A 19,768-nucleotide genomic window follows, 5' to 3' on the forward strand; every position below is an offset into this window, starting at 1 on the left:
TCCATGGGATCTTTATGATCCAGACCCCATTCCAGACAATAACTCAGATTGCTATCCCGCTAAGCCTTCACCACCAGAGGATAGTACAAGCTACACTCAAGTAATAGCTAGGGCGGCAACATATCATAATGTCACCATGCATACTGAGCCACTAGAGGATGATTTCTTATTTAATACACTCTCCTCCACGCTTGCAACATTTCAGTTGCTTCCTATGCTTCCCAGCATGCTAAAACATGCTGACCAAATATTTAGCGAGCCTATAAAGGCAAGAATAATGACTCCTAGAGTGGAGAAGAAATATAAGCCACCTCCTTCCGATCCTGTCTATATTATCCAACAACTACCTCCAGACTCCGTAGTGGTAAGCGCTGCCAGGAAGAGGGCCAACTTGCAGTCGTCAGGTGATAAACCCCCACCAGACAAAGAGAGTAGGACGTTTGATGCTGCAGGGTAGAGGGTGGCATCTCAGGCAGCCAATCAATGGAGAATAGCAAATTCACAGGTGTTGTTGGCTAGATATGACAGGGCCCACTGGGACAGGATGAAAGATATAATCCAGCATCTCCCCAAAGAACAGCAAAAGAGGGCACAGCAGATAGTGGAGAGAGGGCAAGCCATCACTAACAATCAAATTAGGTCAGCCCTAGACTCTGCAGATACAGCAGCAAGAAACATCAACACTGCTGTAACCATAAGGAGACGTGCATGGCTTAGGTCCTCAGGATTCAAACCTGAAATCCAACAGGCAGTGTTGAATATGCCATTCAACCAAAAACAGCTTTTCGGCCCAGAGGTCGACACTGCTATAGAAAAAATGCAGAAGGATTCAGACACCGCAAAAGCCATGGGTGCACTATACACCACAATACAGGGGATCCTTTCGTAAACCCCAGTTTAGAGGTGGATTTAGAGCCCAAACTGCAGAGGCATCCACATCACAGCCAAAGCTGGCCTACCAACCTCAATACCAACGAGGTGGTTTCAAAGGCACTTATAGATGCCAGCACCCCAGAGGCAGGGGAAAATATCAAACACCAAAACAAGCCTCACAACAAAGTAAACAGTGACTTGTGCCATTCCTTCCCAATCCACACCTCCCCTGTGGGGGGAAGACTGCAAAAGTTCCACAACAATTGGCTAAACATTACCACAGACAACTGGGTATTATCAATTATCCGCAATGGCTATTGCCTAGAATTGATATAAACTCCACCAAAACCACACAGGCTATCCACAGACCATATCACTCTGTTACAGGAAGAAGTCAAAGCTCTCTTACTCAAAGAAGCAATAGAAACCGTGCCACAAAATCAAGTAGGGCAGGAGTTTACTCACTGTATTTCCTCATTCCCAAAAAGGATGGCACCTTAAGGCCAATATTAGATCTCAGAACCCTAAATCTTTACATCCTGTCAGAACACTTCCATATTGTAACCCTACAGGATGTTATCCCACTACTTCAGCAACACTATTTCATGGCAACATTAGACCTCAAAGATGCGTATTTTCACATACCCATCCACCCTGTGCACAGAAACAATCTCAGGTTTGTCATTCAAGGAAAGCACTATAAGTTCAAAATGTTACCCTTTGGAATAACAACAGCTCCAAGGGTATTTACAAAATGCCTAGCAGTAGTCGCAGCCTACCTAAGAAGACAACACATACATGTCTTTCCATATCTAGACAATTGGCTAATAAAATCAAACAGTCATACGCAGTATCAAAACCATGCGCATTCTGTAATACAAACCCTTCACACGCTAGGGTTCTCAATAAACTACCAAAAGTCACAACTACAGCCTGTGCAAATACAACAGTATTTAGGGGCAAAACTAAATACTCAAAAAGCACTTGCAAGTCCAAATACGCAGAGAATACAAGCATTCCACAATATATTGGCACAGGTCAACAGTACACTGTCAAATTTGTCATGAAAGTATTAGGTATGATGGCATCATGTATTGCAGTTGTTCCACATGCAAGACTGAACATGGGGCCCTTAAAACAGTGCCTTGCACAACAGTGGTCACAGGCACACAGTCAACTTCAAGATCTAGTGTTGATAGACCGCCAAACATGCATGTCCTTTCAGTGGTGGAATTCCACAAATCTAAACAAAGGGCAGCCATTTCAAGACCCTGTGCCTCAGACCATAATTACAACAGATGCATCAATGATTGGTAGCGGAGCTCACCTCAACAATCATAACATTCAAGGACATAGGGATACCAAACACAAACAGCTACATATAAATCACTTAGAGTTGTTAGCTGTCTTCCTAGCAATCAAAGCTTTTCAGCCTCTCCTTATTCACAAGAATGTCCTGATCAAAAGAGACATGACCACCATGTATTACCTAAACAAACAAGGAGGGACACATTCGTCCCAACTCTCCCTCCTAACTCAAAAAATTTGGAAATGGGCAATACACAACCAAATTCATCTGGTAGCACAATAAATTTCGGGGATACACAACCAATTAGCGGATGTTCTCAGCAGAAATCAACAGACACACGAGTGGGAGATTCACCCTCAAGTACTTCAAAAATACTTTCAACAGTGGGGAACACCAGACATAGATCTGTTCGCCATCAGCGAAAACGCAAAATGCCAAAACTTCGCATCCAGATACCCACATCCCCTATCCAAGTTCAATGCTCTATGGATCACTTGGTCAGGGATATTTGCTTTTGCTTTTCCCCCTCTCCCACTCATTCCATTTCTAGTCAACAAATTGCGTCAAAACACGCTCAATCTGATACTCATAGCTCCAATGTGGGCACATCAGCCGTGGTACACAACACTCCTAGACCTGTCAGTAGTACCACACTCCAAACTCCTAAACAGACCAGATCTGTTGACACAAAACAAAGGGCAGATCAGGCACCCAAATCCCAACACACTCAATCTAGTGATTTGGCTCCTGAGGTCATAGAATTTGGGTACTTACAACTACCAACTGAATGTATGGAAGTAATTAAGCAAGCAAGAAAACCCACTACCAGACAGTGCTGTGCTAACAAATGGAAAAGATTTGTATATTACTGTCAGTCTAAACAAACTGCCCCTCTTTCAGCATCAATACAAGACATTGTATGCTATTTACTTCATTTACAAAAATCAAATTTAGCATTCTCTTCCATAAAAATAAATCTCACAGCAATTTCCGCATATTTGCAAAATATACAGCACAGCTCTTTATTTAGAGTACCTGTTATCAAAGCCTTCATGGAAGGCTTAAAACGCATCATTCCACCCAGAACACCTCCAGTTCCTTCGTGGAATTTAAACATAGTGCTTACGCGACTTATGGGCCCACCATTTGAACCTATGCACTCATGTCAAATGCAATTCTTAACATGGAAGGTTGCCTTCCTAGTCGCAATTACATCATTGCGAAGAGTTAGTGAAATTCAAGCTTTCACTATTGAAGAATCATTCATACAAGTACACAAACATAAAGTCGTACTACGAACTAACCCTAAATTTCTTCCTCCAGTAGTATCACCTTTTCATATCAAACAAACAGTGGAACTACCAGTCTTCTTCCCACAGCCAAATTCTGTGGCAGAAAGAGCTCTACATACATTAGACATTAAAAGAGCTCTAATGTACTACATAGATGGAACAAAACCATTCAGGAAAACTAAACAGCTATTTGTAGCTTTTCAAAAACCTCATACTGGTAACCCCATTTCAAAACAAGGTTTAGCAAGATGGATAGAGAAATGCATCCAAACATGTTACCTTAAAGTTAAAAGACAACTCTTAGTTGCTCCTAAAGCACATTCCACAAGGAAGAAAACTGCTACAATGGCCTTCTTAGGAAATATACCAATGGTGGAAATATGTAAAGCAGCTACTTGGTCAACACCACATACATTTACTAAACATTACTGTGTAGATGTTTTAGCTGCACAGCAAGCCACAGTAGGTCAAGCTGTACTGATAACATTATTTCAAACAACTTCAACTCCTACAGGCTAACCACCACTTTTATGGGAGGAATAACTGCTTTCTAGTGTATGCAAAGCCTGTGTATCTGCAGCTACACATGCCATCGAACGGAAAATGTCACTTACCCAGTGTACATCCGTGCGTGGCATGTTCCGCTGCAGACTCACATGCACCCTGGAGCCGAAGAGGAGTTGTCACTCGACGATCCAGTGACTCAAACACTTCTTAGAAAAACAACTTGTAACACTCGGAGCCCAACACTAGATGCCAGACGTATGCACAGCATGTGAATCTGCAGCAGAACATGCCACAAATAGATGTACACTGGGTAAGTGACATTTTCCATATAAATATATATATTATACATACTCTTTACTTCCCCCACCTGTGGGGAAAACAACATAACATAAGGACTTGATGCCCCTGGACAGTATCACCAAAAGGAGGGGTCACTTGATCTTGTGACTTGAAAATATTCTTCGAAGAAAAACAACTTATAACACTCCGAGCCCAACACTAGTTGGCTGACTTTTGCAGAGCAAGTGAATCTACAGCACTAAATGCCACGAACAGATGTCTACTGGGTAAGTAACATTTTCCTTTTTTTTTTTATTCCGATCATAAACATAAGAGAATTAGAAAACATTATTTTTTTCATTTCTATGTATGTCTTGTCTACCTCTATTATAGCCACCATTGCGGAAAATGGCGCGATAGTTGCTCTGAGGAGTTATTTTCTACCTCTATAAGACTGCTTGACCCCCAAAACCTATGTTTTGACACTAAAATGAAGTATAGATCTCATGGTTCCTGAAATATTACATCATCACTGCAACGTTGGGCGGAGTGTTACAAGTTGTTTTTCTTTGAAGAAGTCTTTTCGATTCACGAGACAGAGTGACTCCTCCCTTTCGGCTCCATTGCGCATGGGCGTCGACTCCATCTTAGATTGCTTTCTTTCCGCCATCGGGTTCGGACGTGTTCCTCTTCGCTCCAAATTTCGAATCGCGAAAGTTAGCTAAATTATCGAAAATTTCACGGTATTGTTATCGTTCGGTACTGGGTTAGTGTTATTGTATTGCCACCGACATCAAGAGCGCTCCTGCGGCCCTTTGGGGCTTCCGTTCCTCACCGAGGCCTGGTCGGCCCGACCACACCCGTTGTCGAAGACTAATGGACCGGACCCCCTTCCGCTTCTGTCCTAAGTGTCATTCGAAGTATCCTTATACAGACCAGCACCTGGTCTGTAATCTGTGTTTATCACCTGAACACAGGGAGGATACTTGCGAGGCTTGTCGAGCGTTTCGATCGAAAAAGACCCTAAGAGATCGACGAGCAAGAAGACTGCAAATGGCGTCGACACCGAGAGAGCAACTCGACGTCGGAGAGGAGGAAAGCATTTCCATCCAGGGATCGGACTCTGACGAATCTGAAAGTGACCGAACCTCGACCGTGCAGCGAACAGTGAGTAAACCTGCCCCTTCCAAAACTCACACAAAGATATTTAAGGCGAAGGGGACGCCACCACCAACAGGCCATGGCTTAACCCATCGAAAAGAAGGTGACCAAACATCAGCTCCGAAAAAGGCCAGGGATTTGCCGAAGACTTCCGACTCCGGTCGAGATTCCGTCACCGAGCGATCTCGACACCGAGAGTTCGACTCACCCAAAGTGAGAAAAATATCTTCGAAACCGAAAAAGACTTTATCTGAAACCTCAATACCGAAAAAAGCAGCCTTGGAGCCGAAAAGAAGCTCTTACACAGAAGAGCATGGACTTTCCAGCCAAATGAAGGAAAGACATAGATTTGAGCAGGAATTAAGTATGGAAGAACCAGACCAAAGGAGACCTATGTTACACAAAGGAGGTTACATATCCAGAAAGAGACTGGAAAAATACAAACTTTACCTCCAATCAAATCTAAAAGGAAACTTGCATTTCAGGAGACAGAAATGCAACCTAAGGCAAAGGTGGTTAGAGAAATCCCCACCACCAAGGTTTTCACCACAACCGTCCCCACCTCACTCACCACAACTGTCACCAGTGGGAACACCTCCAATGCAGTCACCCACACATACAGGGATGACACAGGATGATGCTGATGCATGGGACTTATATGATACACCAGTATCGGATAACAGTACGGATTGTTATCCAACAAAGCCGTCACCTCCAGAAGACAGTACTGCATATACGCAGGTACTATCCAGGGCAGCTACGTTCCACAACGTAGCAATGCACTCAGAGCCAGTAGATGATGATTTCCTGTTTAACACCTTAGCATCCACCTACGCTTCCTATCAGAGTCTGCCAATGCTCCCGGGTATGCTCAAACACGCAAAACAAGTATTCCAGGAGCCAGTTAAGGGAAGGGCTATCATGCCTAGGGTTGAGAAGAAGTACAAGCCTCCCCCAACAGATCCTGTGTTCATAACACAAAACTTACACCGGACTCAGTGGTTGTAGGAGCAGCAGGAAAGAGAGCAAACTCTCAATCGTCAAGAGACGCTCCACCGCCTGACAAAGAGAGCAGAAAGTTTGACGCTGCGGGCAAACGAGTGGCAGGACAAGCAACCAATAAATGCCGGATTGCTAATTCGCAAGCCCTACTTGCTTGCTACGGCAGGGCACACTGGGACGAGATGCAACACATCATACAGCACTTGCCCAAGGAACATCAGAAACGTGCTCAACAGGTCGTGGAAGAAGGACAGGCCATATCTAACAACCAGATAAGGTCTGCACTAGACTCTGCAGACACGGCGGCGGTAACCATTCCCAGGCATGGGTGGTTAAGAAGTTCTGGATTCAAGCCAAAGATCCAACAAGCGGTGTTGAACATGCCATTTAATCAGGAACAGTTGTTTGGGCCGGAAGTTGACACAGCAATTGAGAAGTTGAAAAAAGACACAGGCACGGCCAAAGCCATGGGCGCGCTCTATTCCCCAAAAGTCAGAGGCACCTTTAGGAAACCACAATTTAGAGGAGGTTTTCGACAGCAAACATCAGAGCCTTCCACCTCTCAAACCAGACCCATCTATCAGGCACAATATCAAAGGTGAGGATTTCGTGGTTCCTATAGATGACAATTCCCAAGAGGAAGGGGAAAGTTCCAAGCAACCAAACCAAACCAGACCAAACAGTGACTTCAATGTCACAATACCCCAACACTTATCACCAGTGGAGGGGAGGCTAACTGCATATTTTCAAAACTGGACACAAATTGCCACAGATGCATGGGTCCTATCAATTATCCAACATGGTTATTGCATAGAATTCACAAAATTCCCTCCAGATGTGCCACCAAGAACACACAATCTGTCCAAACACTTAGACCTATTACAAATAGAGGTCCAAGCACTATTACAAAAACAAGAAATAGAACTAGTACCCAATCATCAGAAAGGAACAGGCGTCTACTCACTATATTTCCTAGTTCCAAAAAAGGACAAAACGTTAAGACCTATCTTAGATCTCAGAACACTGAATCTCTTCATCAAATCAGACCACTTCCACATGGTAACACTTCAAGATGTGGTTCCCTTACTATAAAAGAAGGAATACATGTCAACATTGGATCTCAAGGATGCATATTTCCACATACCCATTCATCCTTCCCACAGAAAATACTAAGGTTTTTAATGCACGGCGTACACTATCAATTCAAAGTGCTACCGTTCGGGATAACGACAGCCCCAAGGGTATTCACAAAATGCCTAGCAGTAGTAGCCGCTCACATAAGGAGACAGCACATGCACGTATTCCCATATTTAGAAGACTGGCTAATAAAAAGCAACGCTCAACAGTGTCTTCTTCACACGCAATACGTCCTAGAAACTCTACACAAACTAGGGTTCTCTATAAATTACCAGAAATCAAATCTGCAACCATCCCAAATACAACAATACTTGGGAGCAACACTCAACACACAAAGAGCAATTGCCACTCCAAGTCCACAGAGGGTCCAAGCGTTCCAAAATGTAACATCAAGCACACAGTCAAACCAACACTACCCAGTAAGGTTTGTAATGAAACTTCTAGGCATGATGTCTTCATGCATAGCCATTGTCCCAAATACAAGATTACACATGAGGCCCTTACAACAGTGCTTAGCAAAACAATGGACACAAGCACAGGGTCAACTTCAAGATCTAGTGTTGATAGACCGCCAAACACACTTCTCACTTCAATGGTGGAACCCTATAAATTTAAACAAAGGGCGGCCATTCCAAGACCCAGTGCCTTAAGCTGTTATCACAACAGATGCTTCCATGATGGGGTGGGGAGCACACCTCAACAAGCACAGCATACAGGGTCAATGGGACGATCAGCAAAAACAACTTCACATAAATCATTTGGAACTGCTAGCGGTGTTTCTAGCATTAAAAGCATTTCAACCACTGGTAGCATACAAACACATCATTGTCAAAACAGACAACATGACAACAATGTATTATCTCAACAAACAAGGGGGACACTCTCGTCACAACTGTGTCTCTTAGCACAAAACATTTGGCATTGGGCAATTCACAATCACGTTCGCCTGATAGCACAATACATTCCAGGCATTCAGAATCAGTTAGCTGACAATCTCAGCCGAGTTCACCAGCAAACTCACAAATGGGAAATTCATCCCCAGATCCTACAGGATCACTTCCTCCGCTGGGGACCACCAAACATAGACCTATTCGCAACAAGAGAAAACGCAAAATGCCAAAACTTCGCGTCCAGGTACCCACACCCTCAATCCAAGGGCACTGCACTATGGATCAGTTGGTCAGGGATATTTGCTTATGCTTTTCCCCCTCTACCACTCATTCCTTATCTGGTCAACAAACTAAGTCAAAACAAACTCAAACTAATACTCATAGCACCAACCTGGGCACGCCAACCGTGGTACACAACACTGTTGGACTTATCAGTAGTTCCCCACATCAAATTACCAAACATTTCAGATCTGTTAACACAACACAAACAGATCAGACACCCAAATCCAGCATCGCTCAATCTAGCAATCTGGCTCCTGAAGTCTTAGAATTCGGACATTTAAATCTCACACAAGAGTGTATGGAGGTCATTAAAGAAGCAAGAAAACCTACAACAAGACATTGTTACGCAAACAAATGGAAAATATTTGTTTGCTACTGCCACACTAATCAGATTCAACCACTACATGCCTCCACAGAGGACATTGTAAGCTACTTATTACACTTACAGAAGTCTAATCTAGCATTCTCTTCCATTAAAATCCATCTCACTGCAATCTCTGCCTATCTGCAGATTACACATACAACATCACTTTTTAGAATCCAGGTCATTAAAGCATTTATGGAGGGACTAAAAAGAATCATACCCCCAAGGACACCACCAGTACCTTCGTGGAACCTTAATATTGTATTAACACGACTCATGGGCCCACCATCCGAACCCATGCATTCTTGTGAAATACAAAATCTGACTTGGAAAGTAGCCTTTCTAATAGCTATCACATCACTTAGAAGAGTAAGTGAGATACAAGCATTTACTATTCAGGAACCCTTTATACAAATACATAAACATAAAGTGGTTCTCCGTACAAATCCACAATTCTTCCCAAAGGTCATATCACCGTTCCACCTAAACCAAACTGTGGAACTCCCAGTCTTCTTTCCGCAACCAGACTCAGTAGCCGAAAGAGCCTTACATACATTAGACATAAAAAGAGCACTAATGTATTACATTGACAGAACAAAACAATTTCGTAAAACAAAACAATTGTTTGTAGCCTTCCAAAAACCTCATGCAGGTAATCCTATATCCAAACAAGGCATCGCAAGATGGATAGTTGAATGTATTCAAACTTGCTATATTAAAGCAAAAAGAGAACTACCTATTACACCAAGAGCACATTCCACTAGGAAAATAGGCGCCACAATGGCTTTTCTTGGAAATATACCTATGACAGAAATTTGTAAGGCAGCCACCTGGTCTACGCCTCATACATTTACTAAGCACTACTGTGTAGATGTGTTAGCAACACAACAAGCCACAGTAGGACAGGCTGTATTAAGAACATTATTTCAGACAACTTCAACTCCTACAGGCTAAACCACTGCTTTTCGGGGAGATTACTGCTTGTTAGTCTATGCACAGCATGTGTATCTGCAGCTACACATGCCACCGAGCGGAAAATGTCACTTACCCAGTGTACATCTCTTCGTGGCATGAGACGCTGCAGATTCACATGCGCCCTCCCACCTCCCCGGTAGCCTGTAGCCGTTCTTAGTTGAATGAAAATTGTAAATATGTAAATATTCTTTTGATTACACATTAAGTACATACATAACTACTCCATTGCATGGGCACCTCTAGTATACTCACAACTCCTACCTCACCCTCTGCGGGGAAGACAATCTAAGATGGAGTTGACGCCCATGCACAATGGAGCCGAAAGGGAGGAGTCACTCAGTCTTGTGGCTCCAAAAGACTTCTTCGAAGAAAAACAACTTGTAACACTCCAAGCCCAACACTAGATGGCAGGATAATGCACAGCATGTGAATATGCAGCGTCTCATGCGTACTGGGTAAGTGACATTATATATATATATATATATATATATATATATATATATATTTTTTTTTTTACAGCGATATATCATGGGGGCGATCTACTCTGCCACGTCAGCTGCACCACCAGTTTCATCCCCTTCGTGGCTACAGTAGGATCTTTCAAATCCACCATCAGATGCAAACCCCTAAGCCCGTTGGTGACTGGGGCAGTGGTACCCATAAGACCACATGGACAATAGGTGCAATTTGCAGGCAAGTCTTCTGCACAGCCACAAACCCTCTTTAATGTGTTCTTTATGGCACACAGCCAACCTGTCGTAGGCAGGATCCAGCACTTTCTACGGGGATGGCATTGGTGATTTCAGACAAGTGGGTGTTACAGATTGTACACCCACAGAATCTTCCAACATCCCCAGAATTGTTAACTGATGACCATCTGTCCCGTTTTGTAACCGGAAGTTAAGGAGCCATCGAGAGGGTGTCGGCATCAGGAATGAGCCAAGTAAGAATGGAGCCTTTATCCTATTTTAGACCATTGCCCTTTCAGTGCCCTTTTACGGAAGGACAAATTCAGGATGCTTACCATAGCCCAGGTCCTGTCTGCCCTCAACCCTGAAGGCTAGATGGAAGAGATAGACCTGCAGGGCGCTTATTTCTATATTCTTGTATTGCATGTCTACAGATGCTTTCTGCGGTCCACAATGGAGAAAGCATTTTCACTTCACTGCGCTCCTCTTTGTCCTCACCAGTTCCTCTTGCTTTTTCATAAAAGTGATTCTGGTGGTTGCAGTGCTTCTTTGGAGATCGGGGGTCTCAGTCATCCCCCCTCCCTTGACAACTGGTTACTGAAGGCTGGTTCGCCTCTGGCAGTGGTCCTCACTGCCAGATTACAGCAACCAGTTTCCCTTAACATCCTTGGGGTTCAATATTAATGTGCCAAAGTCACACCTGTTTGCAGATTCTCCCCTTCATCTGAACCATTGTAAACATTGTGCAGTTTTGCGCCTTTCCCCTTGAAAAGAGTCCAGTACTTTTGTGCTATGATCCTGATGTTTCATCCTCCAATCTGGATCTCATTGAGGACGACTCTGACACTGGTGGGCATGATGGCCTCCTCCATTCTTATGGTGTAGCATGGCAGTTGGGGGATCTGCAGTGCAGATGGACCTGAAGTCCTAGTGGGCACTTCACCAGGGTGATCTCTCCCTTCAAGAATAGACTTTGAACAAGGCTGCAAAAGACATGCAGCAATGGCTGCTGAATCGTGATTAGGTCAAGAGTAGACCCATCTCGCTACTTCAGCTGAAGCTGATACTGGTTACTGATACCTCGCTATGGCATTGTGGTGGCCATCTGACAGAGCTGGGGAAGCTTCTGGTCTCCAGGGAGGCTTAGCCCCCCTCAGTATGTTGCTGTTGCAGGCTTTACTTCCTCCTATCAAGGGTAAGATGGTGCAGATGCCCACAGACACAACTGTCATGTGTTTTTGCAACATCGACGTCTGTGGATCACAAATGGCAGCTTCATCCGGGTCTCTTCCATGAATTGGTAGAACCTTAGCCTGATATGTTCGCCACCACTTAACTCTCAAGCCTATGTCCCCTTATTAAGCTCTGCTTTGGACACTTCGATCGAAAGGGGTGACTAGGAACCTCCACTTAAGTCATGGCTCTTTCATTATTAGGGTCATCTCTAAGTTGATGAGTTTGCTGTTGGCTTTGTTGTTTTTTGGCCGAGCCATGAACTTTAAGGGATATGTTTTTGTTTTTTAGGGATGTCATTTATGGGACATTCTGTTGAGTTGTTCACATATTCCATTCAAAAAAAAGTCTGAATCTTAGTACATGCCGACGTGTTATGGTAGAAATTTGCACCATTGGCTCCTTATCTAGGGCAGCAGCATCAGACACTGGGAAAGGTAAGGTGTAATCTAGCATGTGTGAGACACACACGGTGCATATAATTGAATTGGAGAAACTTAGCTTTGCATTTCTGGACACTTTAGCAACATGACTGAGGATTGCCAGCCAGTCGCTGTTGGTAATTTCAATTCAATGTCCCACTTGGCTATGAGGGCTGATAAGTCTAAATTCTGTTTCTCCTTCAGCACATTGTATAAGTGTTATCCTATGGCCGTGAGTGCCCCATGTTAGCAGCTTCTGGTTCATTGTCTAAATTATTGTATGTGGCAGTTGCAGTCTTAGATAGTGCTGCATGCATTAGGAACTGCCCAGTGTTGGACTGTCAGTTCGACCTGGCAAGTGTATCCTCTTGCCAGGCCCAAACCTTCCCTTTTACTATGTGTAAGTCACCGCTGAAGTAGGCCCAAAGTAGCCCCATGGTCAGGGTGTAGTGTATTTAAAGATTACGACATCTACTGGTGTTTTTTTACATGTCCTGATAGTGAAATGCTGCTAAATTCGTTTTTCACTATTGAAAGGCCTATCTCTCTCGTAGAGTAGCATTGGGATTGCCTTGAAATATCTTACGTGTAATTTCCCCTTGGGAGCATATAGAGATGTGGAGTTTGCAGTCTCTTAACTCGCAATTTAAAAATAAATCTTTTTTTAAAGTTGGTTTTTAGATTGTAAGTTTGAAAATGCCACATTTAGAAAGTGGGCATTTTCTTTCTTATTCCATTCAGAGCCTCTGCCTGGCTGCGGAAAACACGTCTGGGTCAGACTCACAGTTGGCCTGCTTGTGAATTCACTCTAAACAGTGACACAAAGGGAGCTGAGGTGTCTCCTGCATATCCTAATGAGTCTTCCTAAGCCAAAGTGGAAGGGAGGAGCTGACACCTGCACTTGAAAGGGATGTGCCTGACCTCACACAATACAGTCTCCAACTCCCTAGAGTGTGGCCTGGGCAGGGCAAAGAAGAGACAGGGTCTTGTACATTACAGAGACTTTCCTTTGACGTTTGCCTACTTCAAAGACTGAAATGAGAATCAGTATTGGAGTATCCAGTTCCTGGGCCCTTGGACGTGAAAGCTGGCCTAAAAACAAGAAGAACCAGGCACACTGACTCTAGATAACTCCAGAACCAGCGCTGTTGCCTAACTCCATGACACTGCCTGCACCCGAAGCCGTGGTCCTCGCTGAAGTGCAACGATCATGACCGACATCGCAGACCCGGCCTTCTTAAATTGGGAAAGCATTACAGCAGTAAATCTGGCGAGTATACCACCTGCTGTGGTGTTATCTATAGGTACCTAAACCATCAGAATCATGCTGCCCGGGGGAGGATAGGGGCTAATTGATGTTCTGGCAATCCATGGGCAAGCGTTCTTAAATACTTTACATCCCGTATGAAGTGACTTGTGTAAGGAAATGCCTCCTTGGCATGGTTACCCCCTGACTTTTTGCCTTTGCTGATGCCAAGTTATGATTTGAAAGCGTGCTGAGGCCTGCTAACCAGGCCCCAGCCCCAGTGTTCTTTCCCTAAACCTGTACCTTTGTCTCCACAATTGGCACACCCTGGCATCCAGGTACGTCCCTTGTAACTGATACCCCTGGTACCAAGGGCCCTGATGCCAGGGAAGATCTCTAAGGGCTGCAGCATGTCTTATGCCACCCTGGGGACCCCCCACTCAGCACAGACACACTGCTTGCCAGCTTGTGTGTGCTGGTCGGGAGAAAAGGACTAAGTCGACATGGCACTCCCCTCAGGGTGCCATGCCAACCTCACACTGCCTATGGCATAGATAAGTCACCCCTCTAGCAGGCCTTACAACCCTAAGGCAGGGTGCACTATACCATAGGTGAGGGCAAAGGTGCATGAGCACCATGCCCCTACAGTGTCTAAGCAAAACCTTAGACATTGTAAGTGCAGGGTAGCCATAAGAGTATATGGTCTGGGAGTCTGTCATACACGAACTCCACAGCACAATAATGGCTACACTGAAAACTGGGAAGTTTGGTATCAAACGTCTCAGCACAATAAATGCACACTGATGCCAGTGTACATTTTATTGTGAAATACACCCCCAGAGGGCACCTTAGAGATGCCACCTGAAAACATACCGACTTCCAGTGTGGGCTGACTAGTTTTGCCAGCCTGCCACACACCAGACATGTTGCTGGCCACATGGGGAGAGTGCCTTTGTCACTCTGTGGCCAGGAACAAAGCCTGTAACGGGTGGAGGTGCTTCTCACCTCCCCCTGCAGGAACTGTAACCCCTTTGTTACAGCGCCACAGGGCATCCCAGCTAGTGGAGATGCCCGCCCACTCCGGCCACGGCCCCACTTTTGGCGACAAGGCCGGAGGAGATAATGAGAAAAACAAGGAGGAGTCACTGGCCAGTCAGGACAACCCCTAAGGTGTCCTGAGCTGAGGTGACTCTGACTTTAGAAATCCTCCATCTTGCAGATGGAGGATTCCCCCAGTAGGATTAGGGATTGACCCCCTCCCCACCGGGAGGAGGCACAAAGAGGGTGTAGCCACCCTCAGGGCTGTAGTCCTTGGCTACTAACCCCCGACCTAAACACACCCCTAAATTGAGTATTTAGGGGCCCCCAGAACTTAGGAAAATAGATTCCTGCATCCTGAAGACAAAGAAGAACTGCTGACCTGAAAGCCCTGCAGAGAAGACGGAGACACCAACTGCTTTGGCCCCAGCCCTACCGGCCTGTCTCCCCACTTCAAGAAAAACTGCAACAGCGCTGCGTCCCCCAGGGTCCAGCGACCTCTGAAGCCTCACAGGACTACCCTGCATCTAAAAGGACCAAGAACTCCCAAAAGCCAGCGGCCCTGTTCCAAAGAAACTACAACTTTGCAAAAAAGAAACCACTTTTAAAGGACTGCACATTTCCCGCCGGAAGCGTGAGACTTTCCACTCTGCACCCGACGCCCCTGGCTCGACCTGCGGAGAAACAACATTACAGGGAGGACTCCCCGGCGACTGCGACCCTGTGAGTAGCCAGAGTTGACCCCCCTGAGCCCCCACAGCGACGCCTGCAGAGAGAATCCAGAGGCTCCCCCTGACCGCGGCTGCCTGCTTCAAAGAACCTGATGCCTGGTAAAGACACTGCACCCGCAGCCCCCAGGACCTGAAGGATCCGACCTCCAGTGCAGAAGCGACCAGGTGGCCCCCTCCCTTGCCCAGGTGGTGGCTATCCAGAGGAGCACCCCCACCCCAGCCTGCCTGCTTCGCTGAAGAGACCCCTGGGTCTCCCATTGAAACCTATTGCAAACCCGACGTCTGTTTGCACTCTGCACCCGGCCACCCCTCTGACGCTGAGGGTGTATTTTTTGTGCTGACTTGTGTCTCCCCCCCCCCCCCCGGTGCCCTACAAAACTCTCCAAAGTCGTGGGTACTTACCTGCTGCCAGACTGGAACCGGGGCACCCCCTTCTCCATTGAAGCCTATGCGTTTTGGGCACCACTTTGACCTCTGCACCTGACCGACCCTGAGCTGCTGGTGTGGTAACTTCGGGGTTGCCCTGAACCCCCAACGGTGGGCTACCTTGGACCCAACTTTGAACCCTGTAGGTGTTTTACTTACCTGCAAAACTCACCAAAACTTACCTCCCGCAGGAACTGTTGAAAATTGCACTGTCTAGTTTTAAAATAGCTTATTGCCATTTTTGCTAAAACTGTACATGCTATTTTGCTGATTCAAAGTTCCTATGATACCTGAGTGAAATACCTTTCATTTAAAGTATTGATTGCAAATCTTGAACCTGTGGTTCTTAAAATAAACTGAGAAAATATATTTTTCTATATAAAAAACCTATTGGCCTGGAATTGTCTCTGAGTGTGTGTTCCTCATTTATTGCCTGTGTGTGTACAACAAATGCTTAACACTACCCTCTGAAAAGCCTACTGCTCGACCACACTACCACAAAATAGAGCATTAGAATTCTCTTTTTGCCACTATCTTACCTCTAAGGGGAACCCTTGGACTCTGTGCATGCTATTTCTTACTTTGAAATAGTACATACAGAGCCAACTTCCTACAACTTGGATATGGAACTTCTGGGGATGCTGTCAGAGCAGTCCAAGTCATGACTCGTTGGTTTTGTGCGGTCAAATAATGGGTCTTGGAATTGGGCACCCCTAAGCCCCCAACGTCTATGGGCAGAAACAGTTTGTCAGGAGCTACCCTGCATCTAGCCGTCCTCCAGACAAGTTCTGTGAAGAGGCTGTTAAGATCATGGGCAAAAAAAGGCAATTTAGAAAAAGCAGTAGGTTAGAGAAGAGGTACAACAGCCACAGTAGCATTAACATTTTAAAAAGGGCAGTCCTAATGTTGATGAAGGAAGCTTCTTTCGGTATATTGACAATGCCCTGATTGAGATTCGGCCCTGTCTAAATTCCCAGCTTTGAATTAATTTACGTTCTGTACACATTGACTCCCAGATTTTTGAACGTTTGTAGTTTTGAGCAGGCCAGTCATGCTCAATTTAAGGGTCTGATCACAAATCCATTAAAGGTATAGGCTCGACTTGGCTGTTGACAACTATTCCTGACACCTTGCCAAAGGCCTAGAGGGTCTCAACACTCAGTTCCGATTCCAAAGAAGTCCTTTAAGTATATCAAGACACCATCTGCAAATAGCGAGATGTAGTTTCCGCACCCCAATGTTTCCATTCCAATTCTTTCCCTGATCTGCCGCACCTGTCTGGCCAGTGGCTCCACTGCAAGGGCAAAGAAAAGCAGGGAGAGGTGCCAGCCTTGGCAGTACTTCAGAGTTTACCACTCTCTGCTCTCCAAAAGGCTTCAAAGCAGAGGTCTCAACTTTGACTGAAGACCAGATCGCCTTCTAGGTGTCTGCTCCTGTATATTTCTTGTTCCGCTGCTCTACTGCAATCCATGTCCTGTAGTCATTCGTAATATGATGGTACCCTTTTCCTACCAAAGAGCTGTTCTATGTTCCATCTGGCCACTGCAGTTTCCTCATGAGATTAGCAATGGTTTGTATTTGGGTGGGATATGGTCTCCCCATGTACCCAATAACATGATTTTGTCTTTCTATTTGATGGGTAGATCAATCATGTAATTTAGTTGTCTGTCACTTTTCTCCCAATGTTTGGCGATCTTCCGACATTCCCACTTTGTATGGGTCCTTATCCCACTCAAAGGGCTGATCGGATGTATCCCATAGCCCAGAGTTTCACCGTGGTGAAGTAGTGTGAGGCAGAATTTTGGAATGTACCTTTCAGAACCCTCCTACGTAATTAGGGGGCCCACCTTTCTTCTTCTCTTTATTTTTCTTCTAGTTGGCCTATGGCCTTTTCCCATTTTTCTTTAACATGTCAATTATGTATATCTGTAATATGGCTTTTTCTTTATTGGTTCAGTCAGGATCCTATCTTTTTTTGGGGCTATGTCTTATGTTTCCTTAACCTGATCCATATACTTTTCAGGGCCTAATTTAATTGTGTCTACCTGAAGTGGTGTGCATTATGCCATGTGTATTCCTTTTGCAGTTCTTCAAATGTGTTCGTTATCTTTTTCCCAAACTTCTCCATCTTTGGAAACCCATATTACACCCCATTTATTAAAGCCATAGAGGGCCCCTACCTACCTCAGTGTGACTGCCTCATAGGGGTGTTTCCCTTTAGGACAGTCACACCTTTAAAGGAGGTTTGTCAGCATGAAGGCTAGCTACACAAATTATAGCTTGATTTGGAGTTATTACCAGAGAAACCATCCTGTTGATTAGCCTAGACCAGTGTATCATTTGTGTACTGCTCTCTATGCTGATCTGACCATAAGTGTCGCCTCTGGCGATGTTGGGGGTGGATTTCCTCTTATATCAGTGGCCATTATCCCAGTTTTCCTATTACTGGTGTGAAAATCCATTCATTCATTTAATGCTACCATCTGTGCTGCCCAGTGATATTTACAAATGTGCTGTCCTACAGCTCCATTGTACACTCCTTTGTATAGCTTGGTGTCAGATACCCATGGCATTTTCCCGCCTGACAATAGGATTCTCAACAGCCCTTCAGCATATAATGCAATTATGGCACAGTCAACATTTCGTACATTACTCGTCCCATTGGCAACAATAGGAAGGCTTGCCAGTGTGTCATGTCAGCTTTGGAGGTGTCTATGCACTTGTAGGTTACAATTATAGCAATTCTTATAACCTCTTATAATATATATGCCTATATATTGGAAGCCCTCTATATTGATTTTTTTATGGGTATTGCCTGTTAAGTTCTGCAATCTATGGAGCTAGTGAGTTGAGTGTTGACATAGACCAATTGTTATTGACTGTTCACAATCTTGGTGATTCTGTATATTTACAGATGTGAATTAAATAGTGTTTGGAAACATATTTTAGGCAAATTGTATCTCAGTCTCAGTAAAAGCCCTTTTAAGTCTGTTGTGTCTTGACCCATTGCCAACGTTGGATTGTTGTAAATGGAAGAATGACTTAACTAGGTGGTGAAGATTCACCATTCATTTCAGGTTCTCACCTTTCCATAGTTAATCGTTATACATTGGCAGTGTATGCTTCACATTGGCAGTGTATGCTTCACCCATGTTCCTGGTGTTTATTCTATATGCAGAGCCCAACTGAGAGGAAGCTAGCCTCTACCAAAACACATTAAATTAACTTATTTCTGTTCTGGAATAGGTCCTCTTCTTAAACACAAAGATAACATATCAGCTATGGTTTTAATTAATTACCAACAACGTTTATGCCACCTATTCCGAAACCAAAATGATAACCCTTAATTTACAAACTTTCTTTTCCTTTAAACAATCCTACACTGGTGGTGCAACCACAATCGGAAACAGCATCGGTCATCACTAAGAACCCAAATGTACCTCCTTTCCTTTAGGAAATTGCTAAAGCTCATCTCTTCTTTCCACTGAACTCAGCTATTTAGCACGTTTTCAGTCTGTTAACATCTCTCTATTAATTCCAGTGTACAGTTACTTGCTATTTAAATGTTAAAGGTTGCTGACTAAATTTGTGTAAAGCCTATTGATACCATTTAAGTTCAAATACGTTATGGAAAACTGGCATGACTAAACACATTTTGACAAGGTAAAAAGATGCCGAGGAACACCAAGCCTCCCAGTTCCCCATCTACTCTGCACGAAAAACCCTGATTGATCGCCACCATTAATTTAAATTCCTGTCAAATCTGATGAATTATTGGGATTGAAAAGATGAGAACGAATGAATAGATGAAGGCTCTGCACTTGCTGCTTACCTATTGATATTTATTTGCAATATCACATAGGGTCAAAACAGTTATCCCTTTTCTTAACATGGATGTTAAACTACTATTTT

The 19,768-nt window shown here is 44.4% G+C and overlaps 1 protein-coding gene across 1 annotated transcript in view; it reads left to right on the top strand.

Annotated features, from left to right (window-relative positions):
• Positions 1-5,313: 5,313 nt before the first annotated feature.
• The window catches only part of SEPHS1 (selenophosphate synthetase 1), a 108,271-nt gene continuing 93,816 nt past the window's right edge, over positions 5,314-19,768 (top strand). The window contains exon 1 of the mRNA XM_069227524.1: positions 5,314-5,427. Within this exon, the coding sequence (XP_069083625.1) occupies positions 5,314-5,427 (114 nt within the window). The remainder of the gene's footprint in view (positions 5,428-19,768) is intronic.

The sequence above is a fragment of the Pleurodeles waltl genome, chromosome 4_1 (genome assembly GCF_031143425.1).
Source record: "Pleurodeles waltl isolate 20211129_DDA chromosome 4_1, aPleWal1.hap1.20221129, whole genome shotgun sequence".
Taxonomy (NCBI): Eukaryota; Metazoa; Chordata; class Amphibia; order Caudata; family Salamandridae; genus Pleurodeles; species Pleurodeles waltl.